We start from the raw sequence: 16,590 nt of genomic DNA, 5'->3' as shown, positions 1-16,590 counted from the left end.
TGTGACATTGGACGGTGGCTGCTGGTCCAGCCCAGGAGAGAGGAAGCACACTCTAGGTCTATCACCATACATCAGAGACAAAGAGCACAGTCCTGATATGCAAATGGGCTCTAAATGTAGATATTTTCCTAGTTGAAAAGTGAGCAAAGGGGTTGATGGGAAATTCATAAGAGAAACACACACAGCCAGTAAGCAGGTGGCAATGCTCTGAACAGCAGCAGGGTGAAAACTGGGACCCATATTCACTTGTGTTGGCTGTCAGTTTAAGGGGGGGGGCGTGATCAAAGAGTAACAGGGCTTGCAGTAAAATCATAAGGATCTGAGTTCGATTCCCAGAACCCACGTGAAAGGGCTTGGCTGTGTTCCTGGGGGTGGGGAGACTGGAGGATCACAGGAGTAGGTTCTCTGCTGGCAGATGGAAAGCCCCATCGCTGATAGACCCTGCCTCAAGGGACTAAGGCAGAGCAACAGATGGAGGCACACGGTGTCCTCCTCTAGTCTCAACATGCATATGTGTGTCACCCCCGACACGCTCATGTCCACACATACGCCACCGTGTGCAAAGCGGGGTAACTGGTACTGCCAAGGCATCGGGTGTTTCACAGTCTTGAGAGGCAAACAGGTCCAGCCCACCGGCGGGGGAACGGCAGCCTGCTCGAAGACGGCCTGAGGGGATATGACCCGTCTAGAACATGTCACCCTGCTGCTGCAGCTTCAGGTAGTCAGGTGTTGAGAGTCAGCGGACATGTGTGTTTATCATGGTTAACCATCAGGGTCGTCCTCATGCTCTCAAGAAGGAATCTAGTCAATAGAACAGCACTTGTGACGGTGAGGTATTCCCATCCCAGGATGAACGAGGTGATGTTCTGTGCCTCTCCTGACCCTCAAGTACTGGCGACCTGCTTGTCTTTGGACACCCTAGAGATTGATCCCGTTGCCGAGAGGCTCCCAGTCTGGGACTGATCAGCACAGGAAGCAGATTCTGCCGCGGCCACCAAATGTCAAGTGTGCTGACAAGCCCGCGGAGCCAGCTGCACTGAATGGAGCGGGTGCAGGCAGCGCCCCTCTTGGTGGGACAGTCCTGGGCAGGACTCCACCGAGCTGCCTGCAAACACCAGGAGGTGGAGTGCCTGAGCTGCCTGTCTGTTAAGCGGCAGTCAGACCAGGGATGCCTTAGCCTGGGAGGCTGCCTTGCTGGCCAGCTGTCCTAGCCCTGTCCCCACTGCTGGGACTGAGGGTGGATCCTGGAGAGAAAGCCCCAGCATGTGAGATTCGCCTTGGATCACTTTCCAGGGAGTCTGGACTAAGCCACCTCCTCGGGAAGTTCTATTTCACCAGCCCTACTTAAATCCCAGTCTGCCTTCCTGCTCTCTGCTCCGTCTTCGTGGTTGCTGTTTTCCTTACACTCATTTCCTAGTCTAATTTCGGTTTCCCCTAAGGGACTTCCAGAAGGCAGGTTCTCCAGTTTGCTCACCATCCCAAGGGCAGGTCCTGGAACTTGGAGGCACCTGATGAGCCCCTTCATGAGTGATTAAAGTCTCCAGGGCCAGCCTAAACAGGGTGCTCATAGGGCTGATCTGCAGGTTTAATACTATGGAGATGCAGATATGCCCTAATGCATTATCGACAGCAAAACCCCAAAGCCATTCCAAAATTCTCGTGGAAGAGAAGAAAGAAAGATGAAGGACTCACCCACATCATGATTTTAAAGCATACTAGCAAGGTGCAGTCATTGATCAGGGTAGTGGAAGGGACAAATACAGACAAACTGAAAATGACAAAGGGGCCCAGAAACAGACCCTGGCACATGTGGTCAAACGACCTGTGACAAAAGTGCCAAGACCATGGAATGGGGACAAGAGGGTTCAACAAATGGTCCCAGGAAAATGGAACGGTCATAGCGAAAGAGTGAATTCGTACCTCAACTTCACATCTTAGGCTTAAAGTATTGACACAGACTTGACTCCAAACCACAGAGCTCTTAGAAGAAGAGCATACAGAGATTGACTTTGACCTTGGCAATTGTTTCTTGGACATGACATCAGAAAAACAGACAAGAAGGACAAGACTTGATGAATGGGATTGTACCAAACTAAGACACAGCCAGGGCACCGATGTGCAGTCCACAGAATGGAAAGGTGTGTTAGTTAGTCGCCTTGTTGCCATGGCAAGACACCTGACAGAGAAGCCTGAGGACGGAAGGATTCACTTTGGTTCACAGACTAAGGGGGTTGGTCCACTGCGGTTGGAAGGCATGGTTGTGGGAACATGATACAGCTGTTCACACCGTATCTGTAGCCAGGGAGCACAAAGCTCACTTTCCCCACCCACATTTTAAAGTTCAAGCCAGGGTCACAGACAGTGGATGCTGCCACCCATAGTTAGAGTGGATTCCTCCTTGGTTAAGCCTCTCTGGAAATGGTAGATACATCAGTGGTGTGTCTCCTAGGGCATCCCAGGGTTCATGCATTTGACAAGGAAGATTAATCAGTGAAAGGCAACCTGTGGAATGGGAAAGAGAAACTGAAGACATAACGTCTGATGAAGGATTACTATCCTGGATATATATTTAAAAACGCGCAAAAAAGCTCCTCACAATTCAACTAGAAGACTGAATGACTAAATAGAACAGTGAGCCAAAGACTTGAACTAGCACACCTTCAATATCAAACCCAAACATCAATCAGATACTGTCTCACACTAATAGTACTGTCAAAAGAAAGGCAGCAGAAGTACTGATAGGGTGTGAGGAAGCCGTGTGTGTTCCTGTGGGTTGTAAGATGCTGCACCCACCGCGGAGTGTGTGTTGTGGGACAGGGCCCTGCTTAGGACAAGGGTGGTGAAGCTCACTGTTCACATGAACAGGCATTCGAGCTTACTTTCCTTGTGGGCTGTTTCTGTGTCCTGTACCCTGGGCTCTGATGCAGAGCCCTCTTTGCTGTTACCTTCTTAACCAGGTCCGGATGTTTCTTCTGACCTCGAAGTACTGCAGGCACCAAGCTTTCCTGCACAGAGTCATGTGGGCTAAGATCGTCATAGAAGTTCAATGTGCCATCCATTGCGCCACAGAGCCGATGTGGGCTATTTTTAAGTAGTATTTTTGTGTGTGTGCTGTGTGTGTGTAGAATAGGTGTGAGTGCATGTGTGTGGAGGCTGGGTGTGAACGTGTGTGAGTGCATGTGTATGGAGGCTAGGTATGAACATGTGTGAGTGCATGTGTGTGGTGATTGGGTGGGAACGTGTGTGTGCATGTGGAGGCTAGAGACTGACCTCTGGCATCTTTCTCTTTTGCTCTCCCCTTTATTTTTTTTTAGAGATAATCACTCAGTGAACCCAGAGCCGAGATTGTCTAGACTGGCTGGCCAATGACAGGGATCCTTCTGTCTCAGCATTCCCAGTGTGACGGGGAAATGTGTCATCGTGGGCCCATGGCAAAGAAGAAGTAACAAGCAGGCCTGGTTCCTGGAGGATCATGACCCTGCCTGTGGCAGCAGCTTCTACCTTTCCCTTGTGTCCTGTGAGTTGGAGGTGACAGAGCTACATACTCAGAACAATGCATGCTCTTACTCCTTGGGCATTCTCTGTGAAGCCATTTGCCTGTTCATAACAATAACACTGGGTCCAATGAGAACCAGTGGCAAGGAGCCCAGTGCTCCACAGTAGTGAAATGTATCCCTGTTCTTAGGGAGGTGCTCTCAGCCCCCTCGTTTCACCTAAATCAAAAACAGGGCTTTCAAAACACCTGCCATTGCAATGTGTCAAATATATATATATATATGTATATACATATATATATGTATAGTGTGTGTGTGTGTGTAAAACTACTTAAGGTACCCAGAAGACTACACACTCTATTAGTAGTGCTATTTGCTTCTGAAAAATGGGAAGAGAGAATCCCACTTTTACCTTATCTATTTTGTTGCTGTTTGACATTTTCAGAAAGCAAGGATATTTCTATTGTAGCTTTAAAAAAACCGTAAAAACAATGCTCAATGTTTGAACAGTTTAAGTCGGTATCTAGGGAGACGGTTGGCAATGGTGGTCAAAGACAAAGGCACCGCTTTTCTGTCTTAAGAAAGACTGCTGCTTTCATTTCTGTGCAGACCCAAGCTGTGCCTGTGCTTTAGCTGGTGACCCCAGAAAGGGAAGTGGGGTCCTGAAACGGAATTGTGGAATTCCACTGGTGGCTCATTGGGGGGGGGCACCAAGAAGCAACATAAATAAAACAGAGTAGGATGGTGATGACGGTGGTAGTGACGATGAAGATGGTAATGATGGTGGTGAGGACGGTAATGATGGTGGTGGTGATGATGGTGAGGATGGTAATGGTGGTGGTGGTAATGATGGTGAGGATGGTGATGATGATGATGATGGTGAGGATGATGGGGAGGATGGTAATGATGATGATGATGGTGAGGATGGTAATGGTGGTGGTGATGGTGAGGATGGTGATGATGGTGGTGGTGATGATGGTGATGATGGTGGTGGTGATGAATGTGATGACCATGGTGATGAAGATGATTGTGTTGTGGTGATGATTATGGTGATGATGATGGTAATGATGACAAAAATGATGATGGTGATAACTGTATGGTATGGTGGATGAACGTGATGTCCACGTGGTAATGATGATGGTGACACTAGTTAATATTTACTGAGCTCATACTCTTATCATGCAATCACAAACTCACGAGGTATATCCTGTTATCCTCATTTTGCAGATAATATCAGTGGGATGCTGAGGACTCGTCACTGGAGTTCACATGGCCATGGCTGGAACCCCAGCCTCAGTTCTGGTCTTAGGAAGGATATCTCTGGCCTCCCTTGCCTGACATCCCTCATATGACCTATCTAGAGTTTGCAGAAGTCCTGGGGTTGCATTTTCATCTGCAGAGAGGAAAGAAACCATTCAGGAAGAGCAAGACAGCATGTGACCCGTGGACACCTTCATCAGAGGGAGCTGAATTCTTGAGCCTGTGCCCAGAGGCTGCTTAGACGGCAAAGCACCAGAGATGTTCTCAGAGCCAGGCAGCAGTAGGAAGAGTCTGGCCTTCACATAGTTCCAAGCTTGTCATTGCGAGGGTAGGAAGGGGACAGATTCTCTCCAGGTGGGCAAGGGATTCTTGGGACCACAACATTAGAGAGAGTTGGGATGCACAGTGCTCATGGTGTGAAACACTCCAACAGAGTGCACCGTGAAGAGGATGGAGGTCAATGCAGAGTTCAGGCTTCCTTGGGAACATGGGGGCAGTGTCTGGGCCACAGGTCAGGGCTTGGGCTACAGCAGGAGGAATAGCCAAAGCAGGGATTGGTCTCAGGAGCTGTAAGAACAGACTGTGAAGGTGATCAAGCAGCAGATGTACATGATCTCTAAGGTTTTTGCTGATGTGATCTGGTTGTGCGTTCCTCAAAAGGGGAAGCTGTTGGCCAAAGGAAAAGGATTTTGTCATCAAAGCCTGACTGGAGTTGGGTGAGGCTGTCAGACAGTAGGGTGCCTCTGCCTGGGCTCTCAGCTCTCCTTGACCTCCTGAGATGCTGGGGAGCCAAGGTCAAGAAGGATACAGGTGGATCTGGATAAGAAGATCCAGTACTGGGGATCGAAACCATCCCTGATTGCTGTTTAAAAATCTGATCCACTAAGACTAGCAAACTTTTCCCTGTTCACAAAGGTAGCTGGGTCCATTTCCAACTCCTCAGACTCCAAATCCTGGCTGGTTTTAGCTGTAACAGCATCTATCTTTTCTGCACAGGGAGATCACAGAGTCTCTTCTCCCTCACTGTGGCTGGGAACCAGTTTGCCTCAGTGAGCATCCCATAAGACAGGACACCTCTTTGAACCTCTTACCCTTGGCCATCTTTGATGGAAATGATTTGAGAGATTTCCTATCTTTCCTCACACCTCATAGCCTTCTGGAGCATTGAATACTCTTCAGAAGAAAAAGCAGGTGGCCCTCAGGGACTTTCAGAGACCTGGATGGTGTCTCCCAATTTTAGTCATCTCTGGGGCTTTGAGGTTTCAGAAGCACAAGCCAGGCCCAGTCTCTGTCTCTGTCTTCCTGCTGTCTGCCTGTGTACTGCCATGCTTCCTTCCATGCTGACTAGATTAAACCTCTGAACCTGCAAGCCAGCCCCAACTGTTTTCCTTTCTAAGAATTAGCATGGTCATGGTGTCTCTTACCAACCATAAAAACCCTAACACAGGTCTCCATACTATCTCCCCTCAGTGTCCATTTGTCCCAACTTCCCTCCTTATAAGGACATCAGTCATTTGGGATTAGAGTTACCCTAGAGACCTTGCATTAGTCCGGGTTCTCTAGAGGAACAAGACTGACAGAATGGATGAGTTGTAAAAGGACTTTACTAAACAAGTCTGAGCTGTTGGGGGGTGGACTTGGACCTCTATCAGGTGTCGGGTATAATTTAATTCACAGTGCAAGGTAGGGCACAGTGATCTCCAGAGAGGCATGGTACAGACTCCTGCCCTTAGATGGAGAATGGAGGCCAGTCATCCTGAGATAGAGATGCTTTCCTGGTTGCCTTCTTCCTTCAGAGACAAGCCAGGGCCTGGGAATTTCTGATGCCAAGGACTGAGATTAGCAGCTACCCTGAAGACCACCACCTCCTTACACCCACTCCCGAGCATCTCAATTCGGCTCCCCCCTCCCTTCCCTTCATCCTTTCTGCATTCAGCTTTCCTTTGAGCCTGCTCTGAGAAGGATCAGGCCACTAAACCACCACAGCCATGGGATGTTTCACATCTCCAGACGTGCATGTGAGTCTCCTTGAGCCTGACGCTTTTCCCAGTGCCTGTCAAGGAAGGAACCAAATTGGTGGGTGCTGGACTTCCAGGGTTCAGCACATCTGGCACATGATATTAATATTTTTCTCTTATTTTACTTTCTTTGAAACACGGTTTCCCTGTGTAGCTTTGGAGGCTGTCCTACAACTAGCTCTTGTAGACCAGGTTGGTCTTGAACTCACAGAGATCCACCTGCCTCTGCCTCCCAAGTGCTGGGATTAAAGGTATGCCTGGCTCTTTTTCCTAAGTATCTTACATGGATGAGTGAACAACAACAGTCTGTTTCTACGGGCGGTGGTGGGGCATGCCTTGGATACAGTGGGAACCTACGGGTGTGGGTCTGTGTTAGGATGCACTAGGCCACTTTCCAAAAAGCAACAAGTCACCAGTGCTTACAGTACCAAAGTCAAGGCAATCAAGGCTGTTAAGCATGGTGGAACCCTCTGGAAGTAGAGTGCATTCTTCCAGCACACAGAGGGCAAGAGATGACTTCTGTATATAGTCACTAACCACTCCACCCTAATCCATGCCACCAATAGCTCGCAAGAGCAGTGATGGTGAATCAGCTTCATCCTCATTATCAGTAGGGGTGGGGACAGTGACAGGTTCCACTTGGCTCCATTTCGCTCCTACCCTCAAAGGGCATTTCCCAAAGGTTATGTCAAAATTCCATCGAACTGAAAAACTCTTTCCCCATGAATCCTAGCACCCTAGACAAAGGTGCCATTCTCCTCAGGAAAAAAAATTCAGAAATGCAACAGCTGGTTTTGAACCTTTAATAAAAGTAAAAAAAAAAAAAAAGAATGCAAAAAGAAATACAATGCTGCAAACTTAGCATGGACGTGAACCTTGCTGGGTGTTCAGATCGGGACAGCGAATGTGGTTGGTACTAATCACCATTTTTACAAATTCAATCACTTTGGTTCAGTGTATCTGCTATAAACTATTGGCAAAAACCATCCTTCGGATTCACATTTTTTTGGCTATGTTATTCCTAATAGATTTATTTCCAGTTTAAGAGAAAAAAATACTCATCACATATGATCAAATACATCACTTGCTTTTCTTCTAGTAGCTTGTGGTTTTCTTTAGACACTGAAGTCTTAGCTGACAAATACCTTTGGAGGACCGATCAATTGTTTTTACTTCCAGGAAATTTTAATGATTGCTCTGAAGTCCAGAACAACCCATTTTCTTCTAACCAAAGTTGTTTCAGAAAACCAGTTTACTCCAGACATTTTCCTCAAAACAAAACTAGCAAAAGCCCAATGCACATCAGCACTCGAGTGGACCAAACCCAGACGTCCACACAGGCACTGGGCTTCTGTCCTGCCTGGGGACAGCTTCTGCTTCATTGAGTCAGTTCCACAGAATTTAAAACAAACCAAAAACAGTTACATTGCAGAATACAAAAAAATGTAAATTTGTAAGTAAAAATTACTAAATTCACAAAATTGGAGTATGTCAGAGGACTAGGACGCAGTGGAGGGTGACTGGGAGGTCACAGCTGACACAGTATTGCTTAGCTCACCTCCACGCAGCTCTGAAATGACCCCTTCTCTGGAACAGCTCACGCGGCTAAAAAAAAAATAAATATTTAAGAGAATACAAGGCTCAGATTGGTTTTCATACACATTGCACTTAAGTCGAAGACCCAATACTTGCAAATTAGGTCCCACGTGGTCTATGCCATCCAACACATACAAGACACCGCGTGTTTAGTGCAGTGACCTGCACACTCAACCTTTTACAAGGCAATCACAGATTGCAAGCTCCATAGGGCTGTGGAAAAGTCCTCTCCACTCTGGAGTGACGGGACAATTTCAGCTCCTGACGACTGAGACAGCACAGACAGCTACTCACTCTTAGATGGTCCAGACCATGGACAAACTTCATTTAAGTTGAGGTGAAAAGTCCAGCATCATGGTGCAGAGTCATGACTTAGCGCTGCCCTTGGCTCTCAGTAAGATTGTCTACAAACCCCTGGCAGTGAAAAGCACAGTTCCCACACTGGTGAGACCCACATGTGAGCGCATGCCTGAGCGTGACCTGGAGATGGGGCTGCACTGGGACCTACTGGGAGCAGGACCTTCCTCCAACTCACTGCTACTCTTCCCTCCCCCTTTTACACAACCCTATATTTTAATTCTGGATAAATATTCTTACCACACATACTTCATGTCTGTTAAGCACCATCAACCTCTCTCCTTTGGGCACTGACACAAACTGCAGGTTGGTGATTCATTTTGATTCAAGGCTTTGAAATATGGCAACTTGCTTTGAATGATGAATGAAATCTAATACTCAGGAAACTGGCCCCTACCCCACTCTCACATACAGCCTGGAACGGAATGTTCCAGTGCAGACAGGTGTGAGGGGGGTGAGCAAGGGAAGACTTTTAGGTAAGTAGTCCTTGCCTCCATTTGCTAGTCTAGACCATGTGAACACTTCTTCAGGAGTCATTTATCATTGTCAGCCCAGTCTACATGGGACATTGAGGAAAAAGAGTCTTCATCACACCCAGGACCAGTGTCTCCGCATCCTGCTTCCGCTCTGAACCATGTCCTGAAGCTCAGTCACTGTGAGGCTTTTCTGGAACACCCTGTGTGGAAAAGGAAAAGTCAGTGCTTGAATGCTCTAATGGTTGGCCTATATAACCCCCTTGCCTGGGGATGATGGCAGGCTCAGGATGAGTTCCACAACTGCCCTTCAGGCTGCCAAGGCTGCAGACCTAGCTCTTCACCTATGATGCTATGACAATCTGGACCTCGGAGAAAACGGTACTGCTAACACCTTTCTAGAAAGCCCGTTACGAGAGTCAGACACCAGTCACAGGACCACTATTAGAGCACTGCCACCCACACCGAGGTAGGGCAGTGCACCTGAGAGCTGACGGGGGCAGTCAGAGCCCTATTTTGAATCAGATTTATTTGTGGAAAATGGGGGTGGCTTCTGCTGGAGCCTGTTAGACCTGAGGTCTCTGCTCCTCCTGCCAGGCAGCAGTTCAAGCCTGGGAGCCACTGCCATTGCCAGATCTGCGGGACAGACCATGTACAGGATGGTGTCTCACTATAGACCTGGTTGGACAGAGCAACCACAAGCTGCCAATGCAGGAGAGATGTTCCTCAATCCAGTCTCTGGGAGCCCAGGAACCTCCTGCTCTGTTCAGTTCTCCCACTTCCAGCATCCATTCTCAATCAGATCCTGGGAACCATGAATGACAGACAGATATGAGGGTTTAAATAAAGCCACTCCAGAGTGTGGCATGCCTTCTGGAAACATGCTTCCCCCAAAGCTGACATAAAGAAGGCTCTAAGCAAACTTAAAGTAGTTTTGAGCTTTGTTTTTGTTTTTCCCTGTTTTTGAGTATAGTCTAGGCTGGTCTGGAACTCACAGAGATCCACGTTTCTGCCTCCCAAATGCTGGGATTAAAGGCACACGTCACACCTGGCCCAGGTCACTCTTGACAAGACAGTTGGAAAGGAAATCAAGCCACCAAAATATACTATCTATTTACTGATTCCACAAACAAAACACAATTTTAGAATGTACAGTCTTCAGGACACTAAAACTAAGTCTGTATTGTTGTAAGAGGCAAAAGACCTGAGAAGGTACCAATAGGCTGAGACTCTCAGGAACACTGGCATCTGGCTGCCCAATAGGGCTAGCTATTCAGTGTATCCTAACGGGCAAGACTGCACCCAAGACCCTGGTTTGTTTATATCCGTTTTTATATCCATTTGCAGGATGAATGAAAGGCTCAGGCTATATATTAAAGGCCCATATAGTATATTAATGAATAGCATGGCTTAAATGGAACACATTTGGGCAAACGTCAAATTCCGTATTAAAAACACATTAATCATAGCTTCTATTTCATGGCTTGAGGGCTCCATTAGAACAATGGACACGGTCAGCAGATGCATGCATAGACTGCTGGCATGCTTCAAAGTGTCCACCCCATCCCAGACACACCGATTTCCTAAAAGGATGAGAGCCTTGGCCTCTACATTTTACCCCCGCCCCAGAGGTCACAACTCCAAACACCTTTCAGACAGAAACAAGTCAACCTGCTTGAGGTCAACTTAGTTCAAAAGCCCAAGGGATTCTCTGCCAGGCTGTGGATGAATCTCAAACATGAGGTAGTAGGCCTTCCTTTCCTTCCACTGATAATTACCTGGCGCACTGTGAGGGAGTGAACATGGGCAGAGTGTTTCATGTTTCATGTGATATGGATCTGGGTTGGTTTTGGGGGGCAGTTTTTTTGTTTTAAAGCAAGTCTCTATATGTAACCCAAGCTGGCCTCAACTCAAGACCCACCTGCCTCCGCCTCCCAGGTGCTGGGATTACAGGTGTGCCCTACCGTGCCTGGCTTCTGACAAGGGTCTTAATGCTGAGAAAAGCATTCTAACTCTCCATCAGGGACAAGAGACAGTTGTTTCTGACAGGCTGTGACCTGCAGAGGGTCAGCAGGGACAGAAGAGAAAGACGCCTCTAGTTCTAGCCTTTACAAGTGACTTGTATTTTTGTGAGACATCCAAGTGGCCTTCAAATTCAGCATCTCACGAGTGGGTGTCAGATGACTGTTTAAAAATAGCCTGCAATACTGAGATAAGCGCTCAGAGGAAGCCCCAGAGTTCATCTCTGTGTGCAATGGCTCTTTCCTAGTCGCCCTTCTGTAAAGTTCACTTTATTTGACTGAGGCCATGGTCCAAAGTCATCTTGAAACAATGTCCCCATTATCTTTAAAATTCAAGTGTTCAAGAGGCAATTGCTGCCTCATGAAGAGACTTGCTTCAAGGCAGCTGCCTAGCTGCCTCAGAAGTGACCCTGGATGTCCTGGGGTGACACTGCTTTCTCCCTCCCAGGGAGAAGAGACCTAGTATTCCAATCAGGCAGCCCCTTTGCACAGTGGTCAAGCCATGCTCCAGCGCCCTCTGGATGATTCCTCTCTGTGCCTGGGCTCAGGTGCCTTTTGGTAGGGAGTGTTTGCTGACCCAAGCTGTCCCCTGGTTTGTGCATAGGGAAGGAACACCACCCCGGCATCATCTGTACCCACTGATTCTGCTAACAGATGCTAGAGGGCAACTGCCAATGTGGCTGCCTAGTGTTTCTATGAACTCAGAGAAACCACAGGACACAGCTGCAATGCACACTGCCATCCTGAAACTGTGCTTGCTTTCCAGCATGAACAGTGTTAAGAATCTCCACATTGTAACTTAGGAAGACCCAGCTATGTATCATTTTATATTTAACACTGACTGTTCTCACCAACTGTTGCTAAGGAATCTGAATGAGACACACATCAACACAAAATATATTTGTCACGCTAACAAGCCTCAAGTGCCCAGAGGACACTGATCACTGCACTTACCATAGCTAACTGTCGTCCTATGTTTCCCACTGTGACACCTCCTGAGAAAAATATACACGGCAGCCAAGAACGAATATAGAGGAAATCTGGGGATGTGTACCTAGGGAGAAAACAAAACAGTCTTAGCTACCCAGACAGCCTGGGGTCCGGGATTCCCATGATGTGGGTGTAGGAGACATTTGTGAGCTACAGTTAACATCAAATGTTAGTGTCTGGAAGACATGTTTTACAGCCACCAGACTTTCCTCTCACTGAGTTATGGTTATGGATAGCAAGTTCTTAATATGCATTTTGAGATTTTCTTGTTATTTTGTATAAAAAGCCAAATAATATACAAAACATCTACACTTAATATGTAGGTGTTATGAAAGCAAAGCATTTGAAACACATACTTACTGGTAGACACCATTATACACAAGAAACTGAGTGATCAGTGTAGCTAGGAAGGCGATGGTGATTCCAAGCCCAAGGCCACTTCGGGAGCGATCAAATGTCCACCACAGACCCAAAGACAGGGCTGCTAAAGTCAAGGATAGCTGGACATTGTTGGCAAAATCCAATTTCTAGAGATCCAAAAGTTAAGGAAAAGTTTCCTAATTTATCATAAGAACAAAAAACCAAACCCGAGAATTACCCGCAGGCTGTAGTATTATACAGTAACTTAATGCTTATGACAGCACATTAACAAACCTAGACCCCCTCCCTCCCCCAAGGGAGTACCCCATCCGGAGCTCTGGCTTCTAGTTGTAAACTTTTCGAAAGCTGTGAGACTGCCGGCATTTGGCCACAAGCAGTGAAGCTTTGCCAAGACACTGTCTCTCTCCACTCTCCCGGCTTACTTCTCAGTGAGTGGAAACAAGCAGGCACTACCCGTGTTGTCCTGTGCCACCCCAGGCAGAAGGGCGGCAGTCAGTCAGTTTGTTAATTCAGTCCTTGACAATCAGCACTATCAGAGCTAACTCATTTGAGTAAAGAAACAGCCCCCGAAGTCGGAGTGCAATTTGACAATTATCTTTTACTCCAAGTTGCGTTAGAAACTTAGTATTTGAGGGTTTACCATCAGATCAACCATTTCCACAGAGAATGCACAATGCACAGCACAGCACACTCCATGAAGGGAATGTGTCAGCTTTGCACACTAGAAGCCCAGGGGCCACCTGACCAGCCTTGGACTTCTATGACAAGAGAACAAGGGCAAGCTCTCTACCACTGAAACAGGCATGTCAGTGGGGGAGAAGCTAAGAGGGGGATGGGTAAAGTCCTTCGAGAGTCCCAGTAACCGAGGGGCAAGAGAGTACATCTGCTTCTTGTATTAGCCTAAGTGTCCCAAGATGAGTAAAAGGCCCTAGAAACTCGATGCTAGAATTTCTCTAAGGTACAGGGATGAGGCAATGAACATCAACATTTGGTCACAGTAACATATGCCCTGCCACAACCCAGATGGTAAACTGGACAAGACACCAACTGAGGATACGGCACTGGCGTGGTTGATGCCAACGAACACGGCAATACAGCGCATGACGCTGGCCCACTCTCTCTTGAACTTGTGTGGTTCTCCCAGGTGACTGTCAATACAGGGGTACAGTAGTCCCACAACAGCTATTTGAAGAAGAACAAAACAGGATTAGAATACACTGGTTAAGATTAGCCCTGTGTGGTCTTCATTAACAGGATCCAAACCACTTACCCTTCTAGGCAGTCTGTGCCCTGTAGCAGAGTGCTGTTATGCATACACTCTGTAGGAAAAGGCTGTGGCAGGGCCACGTCATTGCTTCCTCTCAGCCTTGACTGGCCCCAATGGGACAAGTCAAATTCTGTGGGGAGGGCAGGGCCCCAGGGAGGGAGAGCTCCGCTGTTAGTCCCAGGCTGCCCTCGGTGGCTGTGCCTCCTCCTGTTTGTTTCCTCATGTGTGAAATGAGGGTTATGTAAGTAAAGTGGAAGAGAAGGAAGAGGCTCCGCTGTTCTGAGTCAGGAGCTGTCACAAACCCAGACCCAGACTCCTAAACATACGGACAAGCGAGCTGGGCATTCCAGAATAGACCAAGAAAAAGACAGGAAGGAAGGGGCTGTCTGCAGTTCAAGCAGGAGAGTCCCCACGGGACAGAGGCGCATGTGAGTTGCAGCTAAGTTCAAGGCCTTAGGCTGCCACTCAGCCTTGTCAGTGGTGAGAAATGCAGCCTCAGCCACACATCTCACAAGGAGAGGAGCTGCCTCAGTGTCCCTCAAAACTGCCACTACAGACTTTGTGTTCCATATTTCAAACCCACATCTCATTCCCCAGAGAACTCTGAAGTGCCGGGGTAATAGCTCAGTGGCAAATGATTTGCCTAACATGTGTGAGGCCATTCCCTGCCCAAATTAAGCAGTGTTCACCAGCACAGCCATAAAGTGCTTTGAAAACAAAGATGACAACTTCCTTCCAACGGCTACACCAACCTTCCTGGCAGAAGCACACAGCTGCCTCAAAGCTGAGTCCCACAATGCTGCAGGTGGGAATCAACAGCAGCTGCCCTGCGTATTACATCTGACCCGTGACTCAGTCGCAGCCCAGCATCGAAGCCCAGCTTATAAAGCCTAGGCAGCCAGTCAATAAAAGCTGGCTTCAAAGCAGACGAGAGCAGCTCCTGGTGTCCTGTGGCCACAGGCACAGGTGTGCCTCACCAGACAGGAGAAGTTCATCAGAGCTTATACTGCCAAAGACAAGCGAGGCTGTGGGGGGTGAGGGGGGCACCTGACATGGTTTTTTAATAAATGCTGTGCATTAAGGGATATGCAGGGTTCTATTGGACTGTGACCATTCAATTTTTTTTCTTGTAAAACCAGCAAAATGATTTAAAAAAAAAAAAGAGGACTGTCGCACTGTCACAAGTTTCGCTGGGCCTGAGAGGTGACACCATAGGTATGCTTAGGCCCAAAGGTTCCTTCTTTACTCCTGTCCCAAGTCTGCTGGGCCACGGAGTTCCAGAGGGCTTGGCTGCTAGCCAGAAAGCACTCACTATCAGCAGAAGGAAGTATGGAGAAGTCTGTCCCCTGGCAACAGCCTCTTGAGCGCACGTGACAGTTTGTTTTCAGTTATTCGGCGGGGTAGCACGTTAGCCCAGGCAGCCAATAGGCGCGTGGTGCTGCCCTCACCAGTTCTTCAGGCGGCCAATCCTGGCTTCTGGCTCTGCGAGACGGCGGCGAGTCCTCCACTTAGACCGCCAATTATCTCCTGACCTCATCTCCATCACCAGTCCCTCTAACTTCCGCCTGTCGCTCGCCAGCCACCGTCTGGGGCTCCCAAGCCTCTCGTCCCCCCTTTTCTTGTGCTCAGGGTGAAAGCAGCTGACGTGTCCCTCCCCCCCAGTCCGACTCCAAGAACAAGGAAGGGCACTCACCGGCTGCCGTGCCACAGCACGGGGGCACCCACCAGGCGGAGGAGAAGATGGTGGCGATCACCTCGTCGGGGAAGAGCGTGACATTCCGCTGGATCTGCAGCAGGTTGAGCACCAGGGCCAGGACCACACCGAATGAGAAAAGCACGAGGCTCCGCTGCACCAGGTCGTGGTGCCAGCTGCCGGGCCGAGCGCCGCATCCCGCCGTTCCCGCCCGCTGGCTCCGGGGCGCCGCGGGCTCTGGGGCTCCGGAGCCCTGCGGACAGCGGGCTGCCGCAATCATGCCTCGCGAGAGGCTGTACGGCCTCGCAGCGCCGGAGCTCGAGCAGCCCCAGACGTGGTCGTGCAGCCTGGGCATCGGATGCCAGGCGCACCGTGGGAGGAGCACGCCACGACACCACACGAAGCGCGCCCGGACGGCCCAGGAGCGGCCGCGGCCCCGCGCGGGCCACACTTATAAGGCGGGCGGCCGGCGGCGTCACGTGACTGCGTCCAGCCTATCCGCCGCCCGCGCGCCCCGCTGCGGGGCGTGCCTTCCAGCGGCTCCGCCCTGCCCGCGCGCCTGTCCGCTCGGGGTCTGGTGAGGCGGCGGGAGCCAATGGGAGGAGGGCGGCCCATATGACGTGCGCACACGCCACCGGGGGGGTGGGGCTGGTGCCCGGCACGCGCGCTTGGAGCGGGTGCACGCCGCACGGGCCGGCCCCGGAGCCGGGCAGGACGTGGGTGATAAGGTCCGCCCTGCCCTCTCGTGCGCTGCGGGACCTCGGTTTCTGAAAGAATGCGGAAACGCGCGGGTCCCCTCACCCTCCCAGGGTCCTGGCGCACATCCGGAGTGCAAACCCCTCCTAGTACTCAAAAAGACCCGGGATCCCGGCGGCCGAGCGGTGGCACCTGGCTGGCCGCAGTGACAGGCGGTCAGCAGGTTCATAACCCAGCCCGGAGCGCCCCTTAGCCAAGACCCCACGGGCTAAAGCCACAGGGCTTGTGAGCAGGCCTGAAAGACGTGTGGCTCCGTGGCAAAAGAGTAAAACAAAGTCACCCTC

General features: G+C 49.5%; 1 protein-coding gene across 2 annotated transcripts; it reads right to left on the bottom strand.

Annotated features, from left to right (window-relative positions):
* Positions 1–7,561: 7,561 nt before the first annotated feature.
* Positions 7,562–16,077, bottom strand: Insig1 (insulin induced gene 1). Of its 2 annotated transcripts, XM_005084202.4 has the most exons (5): positions 15,551–16,019; positions 13,648–13,772; positions 12,570–12,736; positions 12,174–12,273; positions 7,562–9,401 (listed from the first exon to the last, which is right to left on the bottom strand). In XM_005084202.4, the coding sequence occupies exons 1-5, from the start codon at positions 15,903–15,905 to the stop codon at positions 9,372–9,374; spliced, it is 777 nt and encodes a 258-aa protein (XP_005084259.1). In that variant the 5' UTR covers positions 15,906–16,019; the 3' UTR covers positions 7,562–9,371. The 2 variants fall into 2 exon arrangements, with proteins under 2 accessions (XP_005084259.1, XP_021091063.1); XM_021235404.2 differs by lacking the exons at positions 7,562–9,401; positions 12,570–12,736; positions 13,648–13,772 and having other exon boundaries at positions 12,191–12,273; positions 15,551–16,077.
* Positions 16,078–16,590: the final 513 nt, after the last annotated feature.

This window comes from Mesocricetus auratus, unplaced genomic scaffold (genome assembly GCF_017639785.1).
Source record: "Mesocricetus auratus isolate SY011 unplaced genomic scaffold, BCM_Maur_2.0 Super-Scaffold_100676, whole genome shotgun sequence".
In the NCBI taxonomy this organism is placed as follows: Eukaryota; Metazoa; Chordata; class Mammalia; order Rodentia; family Cricetidae; genus Mesocricetus; species Mesocricetus auratus.
This window is presented reverse-complemented; position numbering and strand designations above follow the sequence as displayed.